The sequence below is a fragment of the Balaenoptera borealis genome (assembly GCF_965194805.1).
Source record: "Balaenoptera borealis genome assembly, chromosome: 1".
Taxonomy (NCBI): domain Eukaryota; kingdom Metazoa; phylum Chordata; class Mammalia; order Artiodactyla; family Balaenopteridae; genus Balaenoptera; species Balaenoptera borealis.
The window spans coordinates 25,659,472-25,683,733 of record NC_138860.1 but is presented as its reverse complement, the minus strand read 5'-3'; the positions used below and the strand labels follow the sequence as shown (position 1 = coordinate 25,683,733).

The window sequence follows — 24,262 nt, the reverse complement described above, 5'->3', positions numbered from 1 at the left end:
AAGAGGAGGGAGGAAATCCCATCTCTGTGAAATTATAATCACAAACAGAGAAAAGAAATCTAAAAAATTAATCTATCAGATTTAGAAAAGAAACAAAATGAGCATCTAGAAAGGAACAGATACAATAATTGAAATTTAAAACACTATGGATAGGTTCAACAGCAAATTAGACACTGCCATAATGGGAATTAGTGAACCAGATAGTTCAGAAGAAATCCAGATTGCAGCCTGGAGACATAGAGATGGAAAACAAGAAAGAAAGGTTAGGAGACATGGAAGACAGGGTGAGAAGATTCAAATAGTTTAATTGAAGTTTTGGGAGAGAAAAGAGAAAAAAAAAATGGGTAGAAGCAATATGTGAGAGATAATGGCTGAGAATTTTCTAGTACTGATGAAAATCACTATCACAGAGCTATGGAGGCTAAGGAATTCCAAGAAGGATAAATAAAGACAAACTAACACTCAAATGCAACATAATGAAATTGGGGAACATCAAAAAAGAAGAGCTTAAAAGCAGGTAGGGAAAAAGATTATCTTCAAGGGAATAGCAATTAGACCAAGAATAGAAACCAGGAGAATGGTATCCTTAATGAGCTGAAAGAAAATACTGTCCATCAAGAATTATATACTCAGCAAAATTATCTTTCAAAAATAAGGTGAAATAGAGACATTTCAACCAAACAAAAATTGAGTTTGCCATCAGCAGATGATCACTAAAAGAAATTCTAAAGAACATACTTCAACCAGACGGAAATTGATCTTACAGAGCAGCTCTGATGTTTAAGAAGGAATGAATAAAAATAATAAAAAAGGAATAAATGTGAATGAACACTAACTGTATAAGATAGTAATGATAATGTGTTTTGGGGTTAAAGAAGAATAGAATTAAAATATATATCAACAATAGCATATGTAGGATGGAGATACTCATATTATCCAGGAATAGGATAAAGTGTTTATTATATTTAGATGTTGGTGAACAGATTAAAGAGCCAAGGAACAGTAAGCATATATTGAATTTTGACATATAACAGAAGTAGCATAGAAGATCACTGGGGAAAGGAGAGACTATTTAGCAAATGATCTGAAAAAATTGGTAATCTATAAGGAAAAAATAACAAAAAGGATGCCCACTTTACACTACTACACACCAACTCCAGATGGATAGGAACTTAAGTATAAATTTTCTTAAACAAGACAAAGAAAATGCAAAAATGCAAAATATAAACAATAACTTCTGCTCATCAATAGACACCTTTAAAAAAGTGAAAAGTCAAGCTACTAACTGAGAGAAGATATTTACAATACATATACCTGAGAAAAGAGTAATAAAAATAGTTAAAAATGTCTGCAGATCAATCAAAAAGACAATAACTCAATAGAATAATCAGAAAAACATAAGACCAGGTATTTTGAGAGGAAACATATTGCTAATAAGCAAATCAAATGATACTCAAGCTTGTTAGTAACCAACGCTATCAAGACCATAGTAAAATATGTTTATACCCACTTAATTGGTAAATATCAAGAAATTTGACAATACCAAGCCTTAGAAAGATGTGGATCAATGGGATATGTTATACATTGCTGCTGGGAATATAAATTGGTCCAACCACTTTGGAGAACAATTTGTCACCATCTCGAAAAATAAGGTATTCACACACCTTATATATAAAACCCCAATATTTCAATTCTTTGTCTATACCAAAAAAACGTTGAAATATTGATACCCAGTGATTTGTACAAGAATGTTCATAGTAGTACTGTTTGTAATAGCAAAGAACAAACAAAAACCTGGAAACAACCAAAATGCCTATTAACATGAGAATGAAGGAATAAATTGTGGCATATTCCCACAATGGAATACTACACAATAATGAAAAAGAAGTAACAACTGCTACTGTAACAACATGGATGAATCTCATAGACAGAACATTTAGTAAGAGAACAGAAAATAAATTAACCAGAGCCACACATAACATGGATAGATATTGTTAATAATGTTGAATCTAAAACAAACTCTACTCCTGGGTATGTACTTAAGAAGAATGAGTAATTATTTTCCCCAAAGTACATGTATAAAAACGTTGATAGCAACTTTATTCATAATAGTCAAAACCTGGAAACAAACTAAATACCCATACAAGAGGAGAATGGATAAATAGTGGTATATTCCTACAATGGAATACTGCATAGCAATGAAAAACAATTAATAATTGCTAAGTGAAACAGCATGGATTAGTCTCATAGACACAATTCTTAGTGAATGAAGCCAGATGTAAAAGACAATGACCTGGGCTCCCCTGGTGGCTCAGTGGTTAAGAATCCGCCTACTAATGCAGAGGACACGAGTTCGGGCCCTGGTCCGGGAAGATCCCACATGCTGCGGAGCAACTAAGCCCGTGCACCACAACTACTGAGCCTGTGCTCTAGAGCCTGCGAGCCACAACTACTGAGCCCACGTGCCACAACTACTGAAGACTGCGCGCCTAGAGCCTGTGCTCCGCAACAAGAAAAACCATTGCATTGAGAAGCCCACGCACCGCATCAAAGAGTAGCCCCTGCTTGCCGAAACTAGAGAGAGCCCCCCATGTGCAGCAACGAAGACCCACGCAGCCAAAAATAAATAAATAAATAAATAAATAAATAAATAAATAAATAAATAAAAGACAATGACCTGATATACATGATCTCATTTTTATGAAAATCAATACAGTTAGGCAAAACTAATCTTTGGTAACAAAGGTCAATTCCTTTTGTTAGGATTAAAAATTAGGAGGAAGTATGAGGGAGTTTTCTGAGTTTTGGAAATGTACTATATCTCAATCTAGGTGGTAATTACACAGATATATACATATATAAAAATCCATTGAGCTGAACATTTAAGATTTGTGCACTTTACTATATGTAATTTATACCTAAGTAACCTTAACAATGCAAGATCCAGAAAGCAATATAATATTTACCCTTTTATAAAATTCAAAAATCAGTGCTACTAATAAATAATAATGTGCACAAGCGATAAAATAAGAAATGATAAAAGAAAGAAAGAAGGAAGGAAGTAGGGAGGGACAGAGATAAACATAAAATTCAATATGGTGGTTATTTCCAAGGGGAGAATAGGAGAGGAATACCAACTGTTTCTTGGGTTGGGTGGTGGTTTTATTAGTGTTTGTTATTTCATTTAAAAGCAATTAATTAGTTTAAAATAAAATCTACAGGAGGGCCAGGAATGAACCAATGATGATAGTGGGTCATGAACCAAGGGTCATAATTAATCTAAATTTTGATATTTGAGTTTATTTTTATGGCACAAATAAGTACCTGTCCACTGATTATTTACCTGATAACATTTCCTAAATTAGTTAAACTTAAGTTAACTCGTGATCCTTCCCTCAGTCTGTCACCTTCAGATCCTGAAGTTTTCTGCCTTTCACTTCCAGCTAAATCCACCAAATTAATACTGGATTGTTTGCTGAGGTCTCTGTCTAGGAAAACCTGTAGGAAAGCAACACAGGTCATGCTATTAGAGTGGTAGCAGACTACACAAGAAGACAATCTATTTTACATTCTGAAATATTTTTTCTAATTGTATTTCACACTCAAAAAAGATGTAATAAAATTTGCAAGTTAAAATGCCATCCTCTTTATAATGACATTTTACAATAACATTACTAGGCTCAAATGTCTCAGTTGCCCCTTCCCAATTCTGCAAAGCTACTTCCAACGATATATTAGATACCAATTATTGCCCTAGTATTTCTGTGATCAATAAGTATTTTAAATCTACTGTGAAATCTGCAAAATAAGTAACCGTTCAGGATGGTGTAGTCACGTAATGGAAAGAACGCCACAGGTTCCCTTTCTGTCATGTAACTGTGAACAAATGATTTAACTTTTCAGAGTTTCAACTGTCTCAGTTGTAAAATAGGGATGATAGCATGTTATTGGGATGTTATGAGGGTAAAAGATAATAGATGTAATGGTTCTAACCATGTCTGGCATACATTAATAGGTGTTAATATTGTTACTGACACCAATAAACAGAGTAAATCATTCTTTTCCAGTTAATTTTGTCTCTTGCCTCTAAAATATCAAGTTTAAAAAATAGCAGGGCAAACCATATTTAAAGTTTATGAATTGCAGTAACATTGTAAAATTAAGTGAATAATATTTAAAAGTTTACAAGGTTCTTTAAAATGCAGAATGCTATTTAAACTTCTCAACATTCCTATGAGGATAACTATTCATCTCATTTTTACAGAACAAGAAACTGAGACTTAGGAAAGGTAAGTTACTTCCCAAAGTTTCAGAGCTGGTAAACAGAGTCATACATGGTCTAGTGTTTTTCCACTATTCCTGGTTAGAGCAGGACAATCTTTATTTATTACTATTTTATCTATTACTAGTGCTATGGCTTAGGGGATGGAGGTGGTAAAATTGTAGCTAAATGTTTAACCAGGCTTTGTGAATAACCATGTCTGAATCAAATTGTCCATAATTGTAGAGATCACTCGGTGATATCCACCAAGGTGAATGGAGGAGAAAAGTGTGCTCTAGTTTATCAAAGATTCTAGTTAGTGGGGCGTTACATGGATTACCTGATTTCAAAGACTTTATCTTTGTACTTCCAAATATCAGAAAGACACTTCAGTATCTGGTGGTCCCCTAGGCTCATGGATCTGAAAGTTGGGCATTATTATATTGGTGATGCACACAAGGCCTACTAGTAGAATTCTCCATGACAAACCACAGACCCACTCTCATATCTCCACAGTTTGATCAACTTGGGGGTCAAAACCTGTTTCCCAGAGCATGGAATTTACTTGAGGGAAAGCAGTCTTTAGTCCCAGGGGCATTTCTGGGATCTGGTATGTCTTACTGCCACCCCTCTGTTAGTAACGGGCTCACTTAGGCTGGGGTTGGAGGGCATGGATGTCGGGGGAGGGAGGCAAGAAGACAAGTGACTCACTTTCTCCTGCTCCTGACCCTATAGTCTATGTTTGGAAAGAGCCACCTTAATCCATAGATCAAATCTAAAAAGATTCCATAATATTCACCAGCCCATAACGCTACTGGGAACCTTTCCCTGGACCCCTTTGGAGGGAGGTGGGGACAATGGCATCCACTTGAATCTCACCTGCTTGAACTGAATGGTGATGACCATGTGAGACCGGCTGCTGCTGGCGTTCATGTTGGTTGAAGCTGTGGTCCTTATTTTTGTTCCTTGTTCCATCAGTCTTTCAATCTGGGCATAGTTCTCACAAGGCACTGACTTTAGACCATCCACATAAAAACCCAGTTGTTGGTCTTCCCTTACTTTTAGCCCTCCAGGTTTCTTGGTTTTGGACAGCAAATCTCTTACCTGTGGAAAAAAGAATAAATAATGCAATATTCAGGAAGGCAAGGATTTTTGTTTATTTCACCGTCACAGCTCCTAGAATATATTAAGTGCTCAGTAAATATGTATTGGATGAATGAATAAATGTTTAAGTTCTGTAGGTACCAGACCACCTCATAATTTAAATAAGTAAGGAATAGAGAAATGACAAGCAAGAAAATATGGAAACCTGTTGTAATTAGTGAAATCAGAAGCATATTTTTCTTTAGAAATTCAGTTTTATTATGTTCAAGTACTTAGAGCACTTCAACAAGACTGCGAGGTCCCTGAGGGCAGGGCATGTTTCTTTACTAGGACAATAAATCCTAACCTGGCTCCTGACATGTGGTAGGAACTCAGTGACTGCTTGTGGAGAGGATAGTGTAACTGAAGCTAAGCTAACAAGTAATGTTTAATACACTGAATATGGAGTATTGGCAGAACTGCTTTTGTAGCATGAAAAAACATTTTATTCGGTATCTACAGTTGTCTGACTTTACATAGGTGATTCTAAAGCTTTTGTGCTTGAAAACATTGTTCTCGGATTATCCTAAACATTCTCCTAGCAATCTTGTTAACTCTTGTAGTTGTTTCACAACTCCTTTGTGAATAATATAAAAATAATGATCCCACCCTCTTTCTGAATTATCACAAATTTTGTATTACAAAGTAATGAAGTCTTACTTTCCTGAGAACAGTGATAAATGAAACTTAAAATAGTTAAAAGTTAGTAACATTCAAAGTACCTAATGTTCTGCCTAGGTTAAATCATGCTGCAACAAATGCCACCACTGTGAGTATCTACTTCCAAGGGAAACTTATTTAACCCAAACAGTATTTGCTACAGCCAAACCTAACAAGAGACTGTGGGTAATTCTTTGGATCTTCTTCTTATTATTGGAGATTTGTGTGATGTCACACTTAGACCATGGTCTCAGGTGAAAGTCAATGTTGTCTCTCCCCCAAAAAAGCCACTTCTGCCAAGGCACAGTAGGTCGAGCTATGGGAGCCTGGTAGAGCCAGAGCCCCTACAGCAGGTAGTTGGTGTTATACGATGCAGGGAGATCTGGGCTGGGAATCTGACCTGAGTTCTTAGTTTTGGTTCTGCCTCCAAAGTGTGAGAGCTTTGGAAAGTCTCTTACATTCCCAGTTTTCTCCTCATAAGAGAAGAGTGATGGATAAAATGGTCTCTAAGATCTCCCCAAGTATTCTGTAGCTTTAAGTCCTAGAGTCAAAGCAAGATCACAGATTGAATTCAGGAAAGCAAATTAGGACAGTGGACAAAAAGGCCAGAGATATCAGAGACATCAGAACGGAGGCAACTCTGCCTTAGATAGGAAGCCTTTTCTATAACTTCCACTGAGTGATTATAAATTGTAGGAAGCGGCATCTAAGGCTGAAGATGTGTCTGAAGAAGGCTTATTAGAAAAAAGGTAAGTAGGTTTATCTAAATGGAATATGGAAGTGCCCAGAGACAAGAGCAGATCCTGGTACCAGATCCTCCAGGTTGTACCTGGAGATTGAATCGATGGTTATCACGAGAACTTCCTCACTCACCTCAGCTCTTGTGAACTCTCCTAAGTCTGTCTCTACCTGGCACTCCTTCAAATATGACTTTGCCGCTAGAGAAATCTTCTAAAACCCCAGTCTGATTCTCTTATTTCCCTGTTTAGAACACTTCACAGACTCTCCATTGCCTCCCAGACAAAGAGCCTTTGCCTTTTAGCAACTGATGTTTAGCTCCATCTCCGGATGCTTCCCTGTTCTCACCTCCCCACATGCTTCCAGCTCTGGCTACACAGGACCCTCACTGTTCCCTTAAACGCCATGTGCTTTCACGTATCCCTGGACTTATTAAATACGAATCCTCCTGCCTAAAGTGCCCCCCAGCCCTCCTACTGCCTCACCAAACTCATAAATATCTTTCAAGGCCCAGTCTAACTCTGTTGACAAACAACACCAACAATCCCAGGCAGTATTAATTCTCTCTCTTCTATGCCTTTCTTTTCACCATTCATGCAGCATATGTAATATATTTTATTACTATTTGCAGTGGATGTTATATCTTCTACGAAACTTCTCCATGGCAGGAATCATGTCTTAGGTTTTATTCATTCTCAGAGTCTAGTATGATGTCTGAAACATGAAAAGTATCTAATAAATGTCCCTTTGTTGAAGTACTGCTGGAAAATACCAGAGACTCATAGAAGGTGAGACATGAAGAAGTATTTAGGATGTCCAATGTCCTTATTTTAGAGATAAGAAAAGAGAACTCCAGAGAGATTATCCTCATTAATAGGTATCAGTAAGGGACCCACAATGTGATGCCATTTCCCCCCCGTTCCTTTCACAAGAACTTCGTAATAAGGGAAGTGAAGTTGTCCTCCTGAAGTTATTGGTATGAAATAAAGGAGCTATACTGTCTCCCAAGCCCATCAACTTGAAAGAAATAGAAACTGAATCTGTGACCTTAACATAATAACCCATTTGAATTTACTATCAACCTTCAACAGTGATAAATGGCTCATGGAAGCATATGAGGAAAAAAATGGATATTTTCTCTCCTTAATATAAAGAGAAAAACACTGACAGATTTATTCCTTCAGTAAGATTTATTTAGTAATGATTAAGTGCAAGGCTTTGGGATAGTGCTTGGGGTTACACAAGAAATCTTGGGGTATGAAACTACCCTTAAGAAACTTACAATTATAGATACCTCTGTCAATTTACCCATTCAGCAAACCTTAGGGGCATCCATTCTAAACCAAGTATTATACTAAGTATTGCCAATAGAAAGGTGCAATTATCTGTTCTGGAGATACAAATATGTAAATAAAATTTTACAGTATGATATAAGCACAAAGGGGAAAGGTTGCTCAATGTCTAGTGTTTGATAAGCACTACGTTAGAAATTTAAGATTCAGTGCATCTCAAAGTGTAGTGTCTTATTTTAAATTCTCTACTTTATAAATAAGCAAACTGAGCTCTGAGATAAAGTGATATCCCAAAGTCACAAAGCTAGTAAATGAGAGAGCTGGGATTTGAAACCAGGTTCTAACTATGATCAGGCAAACTATGGCCCATGGGCCAAATTCGGCCCTCCACTTGTTTTTGTATGATCATTGAGGTAAAAATGTTCTTCACATTTTTAAATGGCTGAAAAAATCAAAAGAAAAATAATTTGTGACGTGAAAATTAGGTGAAATTCAAGCTTCAGTGTCTGTAAACAAAGGTTTATTGGTATGCAGCCACGTCCACTCACTTACATATCCTCTGTGGCTGCTTTTGTGCTCTGAGGGCAGAATACAGTAGTGGTGACAGAGACTTTATGGCCCTCAAAGCCTAAAATATTTACTGTCTGGACTTTGAAGATAAAGTTTGCCAACCACTGTACTGAAGCCAGACTGACTGAAGCCTTAGGATGTATAGAGGAGCTGACATCTGAGCTGGATTTGAAGTTTAGTAGTTTCTTTAAGGTCAGAGAAAGCAGGAAGGGTATTCCAGGTAGGGGAAGATAGATGTAGGAAAGAATGACATATTCTGGAAAGGAAGAATAGTTCTATGTGGCTGAAGAATAGAATGTGTGGAGATACAAGGACATAAAATGAAGTGGAACCTACCTAAAATGAGGTAGGTTAGGGCTGAATAGTTAGGGCTAAAGAGTTTTGACTTTATCTGTAGGATAGGTGAGGGGGAGCCTCTGATATTTTTTAAGCTGCAGAGAGTCAGTCAGATTTGTGTGTCAGAAAATATAATCACAGTTACCTGTTCATTGTAAATTTCCAGCATGCTGAATGTAACCTGTATAAAAAAGGGCATAAAGTAAATTAAGATTCTCTTGAAACAGTCATCTTTGAAAAAAAAAAAGTACTATGGAAACAAGATAAATGTACAACAAAGGAAAAAGCTAAATATTAAATATAGTAAAGCTCTTTTTCACAAGCAATAGGAGATTCTCAAATAATTTTAATGATATGGAGGAAGTTCTTCATATAAATTAAAAACAGATACAAAACATTGCATGTGTGTGTGCCTGTGTGTGTGTGTTTCAGTCTCAATTGTGAAGAGTAAAAGGTTGTTCTTTATTGCTCACTCTCTGATCTGAACATATGCAGAGAAAAAGATTGGTCTTTACCCTACTGTGCTTTTGGAGTAATGCTAGCCAAGCTTACACCTCTTAAACAGGAGATTGGAGGAATCTGAATGACTCTAGTCTAGAGAAAAGGCTCTAAGATACTGACATTTTGCCACCACAATCCCGCACCCATGAAAAGCTGGCTTGTCTGTTAGTCACCCTGTAGTGAGTCCTGCCAGTCAAACCTTACCTCCCCAGAGCTTCCAACTAGCTTCAGAGAGCATCACATTTTAAGATGAACAAATGGGAGGGGAGATCAAGATGGCAGCACAGGAGAACGCTAAGCTCACTTCCCCTCATTAACACATCAAAAATACGTCTACCCGTGGAGCAATTCTCACTGAAAACTAATTGGAAACCAGCAGAAGGATGCTTACAAAACCAAGGCTATAAGAAAGATCCACACAGAATCGGGTCGGAAGGGAAGAGAAGCAATCAAGTCGGGACCTGTGCCCCTGGGAGGGACACAGAAGAGGAGAGGTATTACACAGGCTTGGAGGTCCTCCTGGGGAGTGAGAGGTTTGAACACACAGTGGGCAACCCAGCCCTGGGGTCTGACACCGGGAGGATGAGTCCCCCTCGCTGGTTTGAAAACCAGTGAGACCGACAGAGGGCTGTAAGAAACCTAGACTCCACTCATGAAGAGTGTGCACACACTTGCTTACTCCAGAAACAAGGCAGAGAAAGCAGATTAAAACTGCATGGGACTCTGGCCAGTTTCCTGCAACTGCCCTGGCATGCTCCAGCCAGAGTCACGCACCTGCTCCAGCCCCTATTGCCCCAGCACTGCTGCCCTCTGGGGTGAAGGTGCTGGGAGGGGGAAGAGCACACACTTAAAAGCCAGCTTCGACCCAACCCTAAAGGCTTCTGCTCCAGTAACTTGAGGCTCGACCCTGCCCCCTATGGGGCAGTGACAGCCACTGAGAAGCCCCAGGTCAGACCTGGCTCTGGCCCTAGCTCCTTCATCTCCAGAACTTCCCAAATAAGCAAAAACTAAAAGAGTTTATCAATACTAAATCGACCCTAAAAGAAATGTTAAAAGGCCTTCTCTAAGTGGAAAAGAAAAGGCCACAACAACTAAGAATCTATAGGAAAGGAAAAATCTCACTAGTAAATGCAAATATATAGTAAAGGCTGTGGATCAACAACTTAAATAAACTAGTATGAAGATTAAAAGACAAAAAAAAATATAAAATAAACTATAATTATAATAAACAGTGAAGGGGTAAGCATGAAGATATAAAATATGACATCACAAACACAAAACATAGGGGAAGGGAGGAAAAAAATGTAGATTTTAGAATATGTTTGAACTTAAATGACCACCAGTTTCAAACAAGTAGATATAGGTTAAGATATATGAACCCCATGATAACCACAAGTCAAAAACCTACAATAGACACACAAAAACTAGAGAGAAAGGGACACAAGCATACCACTAAAGAAAATCATCAAACCACAAGGGAAGAAACTAAAAGAAGAACTAACAGAGAAGAACTAAAATTTAAAAAATGGTCAAGGATTAGACCATGTTTTTTTAGATTACACATATGAGTGAAACCATATAGTATTTGTCTTTCTCCATCTGTAATGCCTTCAAGGTCCATTCATGTTGTCGCAAATGGCAGGATTTCATTATTTTTTATATATATATGCCCTCATCTTCTTTATGCATTCATCCTTGATGGACATTTAAGTTGCATCCATATCTTGGCTATTGTAAATAATGCTGCTATGCAATTTGAGGTGCATGTATCTTTATGAATTGTTGTTTTCATTGTTTCTGGATAAATATCCAGGAGTGGAATTGCTGGATCATATGGTAGTTCTTTTTTAGTTTTCTGAGGAATCTCCATTCTCTTTTCCATAGTGACTGTACCAATTTAAAGTCCCACCAATAGTCACAAGTGTTCCCTTTTCTCCACTTCCTCACTAACACTTATCTCTTGTCATTTTTTTTTGTTTGATGTTTGTTTTTTCTGGCCATGCCACACAGCTGGAGGGATCCTAGTTCCCCAACCAGGGATCAAACCCAGGCCCATGGCACTGGAAGCCTGCATCTTAACCACTAGACCACCAGGGAATTCCCTATCTCTTGTCATTTTTGATGATAGCCATTCTAACAGGTGCAAGGTGGCATTGAAATGGAGCAGGACCCTATGGTCATTGCCCACTATGTCTTCATCCTGCCTTTTGTGTGTGGAAAAAGTTTAGTCAAAGAATAAGTTTAATCAGAGAAGTGAGATAATGCAGAAACAAAAGAAAGCAGTCTAGGATTGGCTCAAGATGGCGGAGTAGAAGGACATGCTCTCACTCTCTCTTGTGAGAGCACCGAAATCACAATTAACTGCTGAACAATCATCGAGAGGAAGACACTGGAACTCACCAAAAAAGATACCCCACATCCAAAGTCAAAGGAGAAGCTGCAATGAGATGGTAGGAGGGGTGCAAGCACAATAAAATCAAATCCCATAACCACTGGGTGGGTGACTCACAGACTGGAGAACACTTATACCACAGAAGTCTACCCACTGGAGTGAAGGTTCTGAGCCCCATGTCAGGTTTCCCAACCTGGGTGTCTGGCAATGGGAGGAGGAATTCCCAGAGAATCAGACTTTGAAGGCTAGCGGGATTTGATTGCAGGACTTCGACAGGACTGGGGGAAACAGAGACTCCACTCTTGGAGGGCACACACAAAGTAGTGTGCACATCAGGACCCAGGGGGAAGGAGCAGTGACCCCATAGGAGACTGAACCAGACCTACCTGCTAGTGTTGGAGGGTCTCCTGGAGAGGCTGGGGGTGGCTGTGGCTCATAGCAGGGACAAGGACACTGACAGCAGAAGCTCTGGGAAATACTCCTTGGCATGAGCCCTCCTGGAGACCACCATTAGCCCCAGCAAAGAGCCTGTAGCCTCCAGTGCTGGGTCGCCTCAGGCCACCCCACCCATCAGCAGACAAGCAAAGTTTTACTGGGCTCTGCCCACCAGAGCAACACCCAGCTCTACCCACCACCAGTCCCTCTCATCAGGAAACTTGCACAAGCCTCTTAGACAGCCTCATCCACCAGAGGGCAGACAGAAGAAGAAGAACTACAATCCTGCAGCCTGTGGAACAAAAATTACATTCACAGAAAGATAGACAAAATGAAAAGGCAGAGGACTATGTACCAGGGGAAGGAACAAGATAAAACCCCAGAAAAACAACTAAATGAAGTGGAGATAGGCAACCTTCCAGAAATAGAATTCAGAAAAATGAGAGTGAAGATGATCCAGGACCTCGGAAAAAGAATGGAAGCAAAGATTGAGAAGATGCAAGAAATGTTTAACAAAGACTTAGAAGAATTAAAGAACAAACACCTAGGCGAAAGAACAAACAGAGATGAACAATACAACTGAATGAAAAATACACTAGAAGGAAATCAATAGCAGAATAACTGAGGCAGAAGAACGGATAAGTGATCTAGAAGACAGAATGGTGGAATTCACTGCCACAGAATAGAATAAAGAAGAAAGAATGAAAAGAAATGAAGACAGCCTATGAGACTTCTGGGACAACATTAAATGCACCAACATTCACATTATAGGGGTCCCAGAAGGAGAAGAGAGAGAGGAAGTACCTGAGAAAATATTTGAAGAGATTATAGTTGAAAATTTCCCTAACATGGGAAAGGAAATAGCCACCCAAATCCAGGAAGCGCAGAGTCCCAGGCATGATAAACCCAAGGAGAAACATGCTGAGACACATAGTAATCAAATAGACAAATATTAAAGACAAAGAAAAATTATTAAAAGCAACAAGGGAAAAATGACAAATAACACACGAGAGAACTCACATAAGGTTAACAGCTGATTTCTCAGCAGAAACTCTACATACCAGAAGAGAGTGGCATGATATACTTAAAGTGGTGAAAGGGAAGAACCTACAACCAAGAATACTCTACCATGCAAGGATCTCATTCAGATTCAATGGAGAAATCAAAAGCTTTACAGACAAGCAAAAGTTAAGAGAATTCAGCACCACCAAACCAGGTCTACAACAAATGCTAAAGGAACTTCTCTAAGTGGGAAACACAAGAGAAGAAAAGGACCTACAAAAACAAACCCAAAACAATTAAGAAAATGGTCATAGGAACATACATATTGATAATTACCTTAAACGTGAATGGATTAAATGCTCCCACCAAAAGACACAGGCTTGCTGAATGGATACAAAAACAAGATCCATATATATGCTGTCTACAAGAGACCTACTTCAGACCTAGGGACACATACAGACTGAAAGTGAGGGGATAGAAAAAGATATTCCATGCAAAAGGAAATCAAAAGAATGCTGGAGTAGCAATACTCATATCAGATAAAATAGACTTTAAAATAAAGACTATTACAAGAGACAAAGAAGGATACTACATAATGATCAAGGGATCAATCCAAGAAGAAGATATAACAATTGTAAATATTTATGCACCCAACATAGGAGCACCTCAGTACATAAGGCAAATGCTAACAGCCATAAAAGGGGAAATCGACAATAACACAATAATAGTAGGGGACTTTAACAACCCACTTTCACCAATGGACAGATCATCCAAAATGAAAATAAATAAGGAAACACAAGCCTTAAATGATACATTAAACAAGATGGACTTAATTGATATTTTTAGGACATTCCATCCCAAAACAACAGAATTCACTTTCTTCTCAAGTGCTCATGGAACATTCTCCAGGATGGATCACACCTTGGGTCACAAATCAAGCCTCAGTAAATTTAAGAAAATTGAAATCATCTCAAGCACCTTTTCCAACCAAAACACTATGAGATTCGAAATCAATTACAGGGAAAAAACCCCATAAAAACCACAAACACATGGAGGCTAAACAATATGTTACTAAATAACCAAGAGATCACTGAAGAATCAAAGAGGATATCAAAAATTACCTAGAGACAAATGACAATGAAAACACAATGATCCAAAACCTACAGGATGCAACAAAAGTAGTTCTAAAAGGGAAGTTGTTTATAGCAATACAATCCTACCTCAAGAAACAAGAAAAATCTCAAATAAACTATCTAACCTTACACCTAAAGAAACTAGAGAAAGAAGAACAAACATAATCAAAAGTTAGTACAAGGAAAGAAATCCTAAAGATCAGAGCAGAAATAAATGAAATAGAAACAAAGAAAACAGTAGCAAAGATCAATAAAACTAAAAGCTAGTTCTTTGAAAAGATAAACAAAATTGATAAACCTTTAGCCAGACTCATCAAGAAAAAGAGGGAGAGGACTCTAAAATTAGAAATGAAAAAAGAGAAGTTACAACAGACACCACAGAAATACAAAGCATCCTAAGAGACTACTACAAGCAACTCTATGCCAATAAAATGGACAACCTGGAAGAAATGGACAAATTCTTAGAAAGGTATAACCTTCCACGACTGAACCAGGAAGAAATAGAAAACATGAACAGACCAATCACAAGTAAAGAAATTGAAACTGTGATTAAAAATCTTCCAACAAACAAAAGTCCAGGACCAGATGGCTTCACAGGTGAATTCTATCAAACATTTAGAGGAGAGCTAACACCCATCCTTCTCAAACTCTTCCAAAAAACTACAGAGGAAGGAACACTCCCAAACTCATTCTATGAGGCCACCATTACCCTGATAGCAAAACCAGACAAAGATACTACAGAAAAAGAAAATTACAGACCAATATCACTGATGAATATAGATGCAAAAATCCTCAACCAAATACTAGCAAACAGAATCCAACAACACATTAAAAGGATCATACACCAGGATCAAGTGGGATTTATCCCAGGGATGCAAGATTCTTCAATATAAGCAAATCAATGTGATACACCATATTAACAAATTGAAGGAGAAAAACCATATGATCATCTCAATACATGCAGAAAAAGCTTTTGACAAACGTTTTACCCATTTGTGGTAAAAACTCTCCAGAAAGTGGGCATAGAGGGAAACTACCTCAACATAATAAAGGCCATATACGACAAACCCACAGTAAACATCATTCTCAATCATGAAAAACTGAAAACATTTCCTCTAAGATCAGGAACAAGACAAGGATGTCCACTCTCGCCCCTATTATTCAAAATAGTTTTGGAAGTCCTAGCCACGGTAATCAGAGAAGAGAAAGAAATAAAAGGAATATAAATTAGAAAAGAAGAAGTAAAACTGTCACTGTTTGCAGGTGACATGATACTCTACATAGAGAATCCTAAAGATGCCACCAGAAAACTACTAGAGCTAATCAGTGAATCTGGTAAAGTTGCAGGATACAAAATTAATGCACAGAAATCTCTTGCATTCCTATACACTAACAACGATAGATCAGAAAGAGAAATTAAAGAAACAATCCCTTTCACCATTGCAACAAAAAGAATAAAATACCTAGGAATAAACTTACCTAAGGAAGTAAAAGGCCTGTACTCAGAAAACTATAAGACTCTGATGAAAAATCAAATATGACACAAACAGATGGAGTGATATACCATGTTCTTGGATTGGAAGAATCAATATTGTGAAGATGACTATACTACCCAAAGCAGTCTACAGATTCAATGCAATCCCTATCAAACTACCACTGGCATTTTTAGGGAACTAGAACAAAAACTTAAAATTTGTATGGAGACACAAAAGACCCCAAATAGCCAAAGAAATCTTGAGGGAAAAAAACGGAGCTGGAGGAATCAGACTCCCTGACTTCAGATTATACTACAAAGCTACAGTAATCAAGACAATATGGTACTGGCACAAAAACAGAGATCAATGGAACATGATAGAAAGCCCAGAGATAAACCCACGCACCTACAGTGAACTAATCTATGACAAAGGAGGCAAGGATATACAATGGAGAAAAGACAGTCTCTTCAATAAGTGGTGCTGGGAAAACTGGACAGCCACATGTAAAAGAATGAAATTTGAACACTTCCTAACACCATACACAAAAATAATCTCAAAATGAATTAAAGACCTAAATGTAAGACTGTAAAACTCTTAGAGGAAAACATAGGAAGAACACTCTTTGACATAAATCACAGCAAGATCTTTTTTGACCCACCTGCTAGAGTAATGGAAATAAAAACAAAAATAAACAAATGGGACCTAATGAAACTTAAAAGCTTTTGCACTGCAAAATAAACTATAAACAAGATGAAAAGACAACCCTCAGAATGGGAGAAAATATTTGCCAACAAATCAACGGACAAAGGATTAACCTCCAACATATATAAACAGCTCATGCAGCTCAATATTAAAAAAACAAAAAACCCAATCAAAAAATGGGCAGAAGACCTAAATAGACATTTCTCTAAAGAAGACATACAGATGGCCATTAAGCATAGTCAAGGATATTTAGTTCCTTTCCAAGGGCTGTAGATAATATTCTGAGCCATATCCTTTGAGCTGTCTTATACATACTAAAAAACTCCACCAGGTGGAAGAAGTTAACTGCATGATGACCAGACTGTAGCCATGACAAAAGCTGCCACAATTCTGAGAACTGGCCTCAAAAAAATGGGAACAAACCGACCCTGGAACTGAAGATTAACCATACTTAAAACAATCAAGATGATGCTGATCAGATCACCACACGACCAATTTCAAGATGTCAGAGCTGAAACTACTGTTTCTACATGTAGCCCCCTCTCTCCTTTCTCTGTAAAAGCTCTTGCCCACTGACTGTTGGTGGCAGTCGGCCTTTGGACAGGAGTCCACCCTCCCCCACAGGTTGCCAGCCTCTGAAATATAAAGCAAACTTTCCTTTCCACCAACCTTGCCCCTTTGTTGGCTTTTGAGCAGTGAGCAGCTGTACCCCACTTTTGGTAACAATTTCTCATTGTGGTTTTGAGTTTCTTTTCCCTAATAATTAGTGACGTTGAACATCTTTTCATGTCCCTGTTGCTCATCTGTATATCTTCTTTGGAAGTGCCTTTTCAGGTCTTCTGCCCATTTTTAAATAGGGTTTTTTTGCTGTTGAGTTGTATAAGTTCTTTATATACTTTGGATATTAACCTCTTATTGGATATATGATTTGCAAATACCTTCTCCCATTCAGTCGGTTGCCTTTTCATTTTTTAAAAATAGATCTTTATTGGAGTATAATTGCTTCACAATACTGTGTTAGTTTCTGTTGTACACCAAAGTGAATCAGCCATATGCATACATATGTCCCCATAACCCTTCCCTCTTGAGCCTCCCTCCCATCCTCCTATCCCACCCCTCTAGGTCATCACAAAGCACTGAGCTGATATCCCTGTGCTATGCTGCTGCTTCCCACTAGCTATCTATTTTACATTTGGGAGTCTATGTATGTCCATGCCACTCTCTCACTTTGTCACAGCTTACCCTTCCCCCTCCCCATATCTTCAAGTCCATTCTCTAGTAGGTCTGTGTCTTTATTCCCGTCTTGCCCCTAGGTTCTTCATGACTATTATTTTTTTTTTTAGATTTCATATATATGCGTTAGCATACGGTATTTGTTTTTCTCTTCTGGCTTACTTCACTCTGTATGACAGACTCTAGGTCCATCCATCTCATTACAAATAACTCAGTTTCATTTCTTTTTATTTGTTTTTTCATTTTAATGATGGTTTCCTTCTCTGTGCAGAAGGTTTTTTGTTTTATTAGTCCCATTTGTTTATTTTTGCTTTTCTTTCCCTTGCTTTTGGAGTCAGAGCCACAGAAACATTGTTAAGACCAATTTCATAGAGGTTACTGCCTATGTTTTCTTCTAGGACATTTATGGTTTCAAAACTTACATTCAAGTCTTTAATCCATTTTGAGTAAATTTTTGTGTATAGTGTAATATAGTGGTCTAATTCCATTCTTTTGCATATGGCTGTCCAGTTTTCCCAACACCATTTATTGAAGAGACTGTCCTTTCCTCATTGCATGTTCTTTGCTCCTTCGTCATAAATTAATCATCCATATGTGTGTTTGTTTATTTCTGGCCTCTCAGTTCTGTTCTATTGATCTCTGTGCCTGTTTTTGTGTCAGTACCATACTTTTTTTTATTATTATAGCTCTGTAGTATAGTTTGAAATCAGGGGGTGTGATGCTTCCAGCTTTGGTCTTCTTTCTCAAGATTATTTTAGCTATTTGGGATCTTTTGTGGTTATATACAAATTTTAGAATTGTTCTACTTCTGTGAAATATGCCATCGGAATTTTGATAGAGATTGTATTGAATCAGTAGATTGCTTTGGGTAATATGGACATTTTAACAATATTAATTCATCCAGTTCATGAACACAGGATGTACATCCATTTATCTGTGTTTTCATCAATTTCTTTCATCAGTGTCTTATAGCTTTCAGGCACAGCTCTTTCACCTTCTTGGGCCTTCTATGCTAGGGCACGTAAGAAACTATGCTGGGATAATTAAGAAACAAAATAACATTCTTTATTTAGAAGTAAAAATAAATTAATTAAGATGATAACACACCCACAACCTTGGTAGGAGAGGGGAGCAAAGGGAACCAGAGACTTGAGTTAGCTAAGGTTTTGTGTTATAAGCCTCAACAATGATCCCTTGCTATTGTCAGCATTCCTGTTTCTATGGTACTCAAAATGCCTTTTAAAAATATCTCCTTGGGTTTGCCTCCATAGAACCAGAACAATTCAACATTTTATTTAGCTACAACTTGATTTTGTAATCATGTAAAGGTTTTGGTATGGAAAATTAACATTATCCTAAAATAGGGATGCTGATAACTTTCATTGGGGGCAGAGAATTTCCAAAATGAAAAAAAAATTCCTTAAATAAGGGATTCTAGAATAATACATACCTGGTATTCTTGATTTTTCTCCCGGTTCTCAATTGCTTGAAATAGCTCTTCACACACATTTGGAATGATACCCTTGTTTGCCCCAAACCCAATCATGGAATAGCTTTTTCCAGAGCCAGTTTGGCCATAAGCCAGGAGAGTAGTATTATAGCCTTGCCAGGTACTGTCCAGAATTCCCCTGCCAAGATCGTGGAAAACATCTCTCTGGAAAGAAGACAACAGGCATCAAGTTCAGCACTGACTTTTCACAGTACTCTTAAAATCTAATATTCTGGTTTTAGTGAGTTCCACCTTAATTAGTATTATATGACTTACTTGAAATATAACTCAGATGCTGTCTTAGAACCAGTGAAATAAAGCTGGCAACCAAAAAGGGATTTGTCAGTTTGGAAAACGCTGATCACCACAAATCACCATGGATATTCAACTAGCCAGTATTCGTCAGTAATGGATTTGAGTATTTTATAGCCTTGACAAAACATGGGCTAGGTCTTTAAAATTCATCAATTAGACAAAAATTTCAAGGCACCAAGGGACACAGACCAGTCAAAGTGTTTTCTACTTTCTCTGTATTCTTTAATCCAAACAACGTTACAAAATTCCTACACTAATTTTAACTCGCTGCTCCTGAACCTTCTTTCTTTCTTTCTTTCTTTTTTAACAAGACCTAGTGGTTCTGAAGCCAACACACACATATATATGTGCACCCTTTTTTTTTAAGTGGCAGACACAGATGCTTGTGCCCACAATTGCTTGAAAGAGAAGATGCGGTCTGGCTTTTATTATCTATCATCTGATTATCTATTATTATCTATTATGTTATCTATAATATGAGAGATATTATCTGTTATTGCCATAGCCAGGAATAATTCTCTTATTTGAGGCTGTTTCAAAGTGTATATTCTTCTCTGTTCTCTAATATCAATAAAATAGTAAGTAAGCATTATACACTCCATTTGTTGCAATGTATACATTTGTGTAATTTATATAATTTTTATTTCTGAGAAAGATGCACATACCAACGTAGTGTGATTTATATAAGGACAATAGGCAATAACCAATTTTCTTACACTACTCATTTCTCATGAGAAAGGAATAAAAAGTATTACACTATAAGTGTTAGGGGAGCTCTAGGCTTAAAATGTGGAATCTGGCCAGTGGTTTCCCAGAACGTTGAGACCATAGTTTTACCAGAAAAAAATGTATTTATGTAATAGAAAGCCACTCTACCTTAGGAGCTATTAGCTGAACCTAAGGAGTGCTCACTAAGCTTAGTAAAGTAACTGGTTTTGCTATCATTTTTTCCTCTGTGCTATTTGGAGATTTGGGGGAAATGCTTTTATTGCCAATTTTTATGAATTGAAAACTTCAAACAAGCAACATAGAATTTTATTAAATAAACAAAATCTTAGAGAATAGAATCATTCTGTAAATTTTGTTAGCTGTAGAGTTTTCTGTATAGTTTTCCACTGAAATCTCTTTTGGATGTCAGTGATTTGCATATTAGGTAAGCCAAGAATTCACAGAGCTACATTTCTAGTTTCTTCCTATTCTTCATCCTATAATCAACTATACGAAACATTTTCCTACACTACAGTATGTAAAGCTATAATTCTGCAGTATCTTAATAGGTGGTCAACAAAAGATAGGGAGGATGAGAGGGAAAGCTGTTGACAAAGTTAATCAAGTCTCTTTACAGCACAGTTTTTGCAGTCTTTTAAAACTATCTTTTAAAAAACTGAGAATTGACATATAACATTATACTAGTTTCAAATGTACAGCATAATGATTTGATATATGTATATATTGAGAAATGATTACCAGAATAAATTTAGTTCACAGAGTTTTTGTTTGTTTGTTTTTTTATTTTTTGGCCATGCAGTGTGGCTTGTGGGATCTTAGTTCCCTGACCAGGGATCGAACCCGGGCCCTCAGCAGTGAGAGCACAGAGTCCTAACCACTGGACCGCAAGGGAATTCCCCCAATTTTTTTTCTTGTGATGAGAACTTTTAAGATCTACTCTCTCAGCAACTTTCAAATATACAATACTGTATTGTTAACTACAGGCATACCTCAGAGATACTGTGGGTTCAGTTCCAAACCATCACAATAAAGCAAATAATGCAATAAAGTGAGTCACAAAAAGTTTTTGTTTTTCCCAATGCATATAAAAGTTGTGTTTACACTACACTGTAATTTATTAAGTGTGCAATAGCATGATGTCTAAAAAGACAATGTATACATCATAATTTAGAAATATTTTACTGCTCAACAATGCTAACCATCATCTGAGCCTTCATAATTTTTTGCAATAGTAACATCAAAGATCACTGATCACAGATCACCATGAGAAATAGAAAAGTTTGAAATATTGGGAGAGTTACCAAAATGTGACACAGAGACACGGAGTGAGCAACGTTGGAAAAATGGCACCAATAGACTTGCTTGATACAGGATTGCCACAAAACTTCAATTTGTTTTAAAAAAAAGAAAGAAAGAAAGAAAAGAAAAAGAAAAAAACCCCGCAATAACAACACTGTATCTGCGAAGCACAATAAAGCAAAGCACAATAAAATGAGGTCTGTCTGTATATCACCATGCTGTACATTTCATCCCCAGGACTTATTTACCTTACTGGGAGTTCGTAGCTTTTGATGACCTTCACCCATTTCACCCGTGTCCCACCCCCACCCCCCTCAAACCCGACACCCAACATTAACCCCTGCCTCTGGCAACAACCAATCTGTTCTCGGTATCTAAAAGTTCATTTTTTAAAAAGATTCCACATGTAAGTGAGATCATATAGTATTTGTCTTTTTCTGTCCAACTTATTTCACTTGGCATAATGCCCCCAAGGTCCATCCATGTGTTGCAAATGGCAGGATTTCCTTCTTTTTATGGCTGAATAATATTCCATTGTGTATGTATGTATATGTATGTATATATACATTTTCTTTATCCATTCATCTGTCAATGAACACTTAGGTTGTTTCCATGTCTTGACTATTGTAAATAATACTGCAATGAATATGGGGGTGCAGATATCTTATCAAGATAGTGATTTCATTTTCTTTGGATAAACACTCAGAAGTGGGATTGCTGGATCACATGGTAGTTCCATTTTTAATTTTGAGGGGAACCTCAACAGATGAATGGATAAAGAAGATATGGCACATATATACAATGGAATATTACTCAGCCAAAGAAAGAAACGAAATTGAGTTATTTGTAGTGAGGTGGATGGACCTAGAGTCTGTCATACAGAGTGAAGTAAGTCACAAAGAGAAAAACAAATACCGTATGCTAACACATATATATGGAATCTAAGAGAAAAAAAAAGTCATGAAGAACCTAGGGGCAAGACGGGAATAAAGACACAGACCTACTAGAGAATGGACTTGAGGATATGGGAGGGGGAAGGGTAAGCTGTGACAAAGGGAGAGAGTGGCATGGACGTATACACACTACCAAACGTAAAACAGATAGCTAGTGGGAAGAAGCCGCATAGCGCAGGGAGATCAGCTCGGTGCTTTGTGACCACCTAGAGGGGTGGGATAGGGAGGGTGGGAGGGAGGGAGACGCAAGAGGGAAGAGCTATGGGAACATATGTATATGTATAACTGATTCACTTTGTTATAAAGCAGAAACTAAGACACCATTGTAAAGCAATTATACTCCAATAAAGATGTTAAAAAAGAAAAAAAAAAAAAGAAAAAAAAAAAAGAACCTCAGTGACCTATGGGACAATCTCAAGCATACATGTAACTAGAGTCACAGAAGGAATAGGAGAGACCAAAAATACTTGGAGAAATATTGTTTGAAATTTTTTCAAAATTTGATGGAAATCACAAACCCACAGATTCAAGAAGCTTAATGAGCTCTGTCCAGATTGAAATGACCACTTTTCCTTTGTACCCCGTTGTATCCCATACATATTGTTATCACAGAAACTGTAACATTTGAATGCACTTTTTTGCCTGTCTCCCTACAGCAAATTGTGAGCAACTTTAAGGCTGAATAATGCACGGCATATGATAAAACCAAAGTTCTCAAATGCTGAGTTCCGTGCAATTTTGCTTATCTCAGAGAAGGAAATATAATTGACTTGACTGACATTCCTTTTTCAAAATATGTCAGTACATTGGAAAATAACTGACTTGAGTGTCTAAATATTTATTTAGGCAATAGCTGTACTTTTGGACCTCATGTTTAACATGAAAAGGAATAAATTTAAAACCAAACTCTCATATGGAAGCATATATTGTAGTATGCTTGCATTAAAATAATTGTACCAGTATATTGTTAACACTTTATTGAAAAAAAAACAAACTACCATTGAAGTTGTTTTAAAGCAATTTACCTGGCCTGCAAATTTACTGCTAGGATCAGCTGAAATAAACACACCATCCTTATCCTTTTGAAATCCATTGTGAGACCAATATGCCAGGTCAAAAGTAAATGTCTTCGTATGTTCTGGATTCTTAGGGTCTTGTATAATGGTAGTGGTCCTGGAATGCATGGAAATCACACATTTGCTCCCAGAATTCTTCTCTCTCTATAGTCAAATTACAAATTCAGAGTCAATCATTACAGTTTTTCTGCCATCTGATTGTTTTGCAGGTCTTTACATCTAGTAAGAAATTAAGCCAATAACTTATCATTTATTCATTTTGTTCTCTGTTATTCTTAGCAGCTATTATGACAACAGTTTCTCTTATACTTCCTCAGAAATTTTAAAAGGCTTGTCTCTAGTCATATTAAATTTCTGAGAATAGCATATCTAACACTCAGCTATACTAATAGCATAAACTATAGCATCAGAGATCCATTTCCAACATGACAATGTAAGAAACTCCACTGTCCCACTCCCCAGCAAAACTGGTGAAAATTATTAATGAAAAAAATGAAAATGAAAAAATTTAAAGCCTCTGGAAATGGT

General features: G+C 37.3%; 1 protein-coding gene across 2 annotated transcripts in view; it reads right to left on the bottom strand.

Moving 5' to 3' along the window:
* The window catches only part of LOC309605045 (kinesin-like protein KIF28P), a 70,283-nt gene that overhangs the window by 39,891 nt on the left and 6,130 nt on the right, over positions 1-24,262 (bottom strand). For both annotated transcript variants that reach the window (XM_082340336.1, XM_082340335.1), the window contains exons 2-6: positions 23,684-23,878; positions 19,324-19,527; positions 9,146-9,181; positions 5,141-5,365; positions 3,344-3,498 (exon numbers count right to left, since the gene is read on the bottom strand). In XM_082340336.1, coding sequence (XP_082196462.1) covers positions 3,344-3,498; positions 5,141-5,365; positions 9,146-9,181; positions 19,324-19,527; positions 23,684-23,842 — 779 coding nt within the window. In that variant the 5' untranslated portion in view covers positions 23,843-23,878. The remainder of the gene's footprint in view (positions 1-3,343; positions 3,499-5,140; positions 5,366-9,145; positions 9,182-19,323; positions 19,528-23,683; positions 23,879-24,262) is intronic.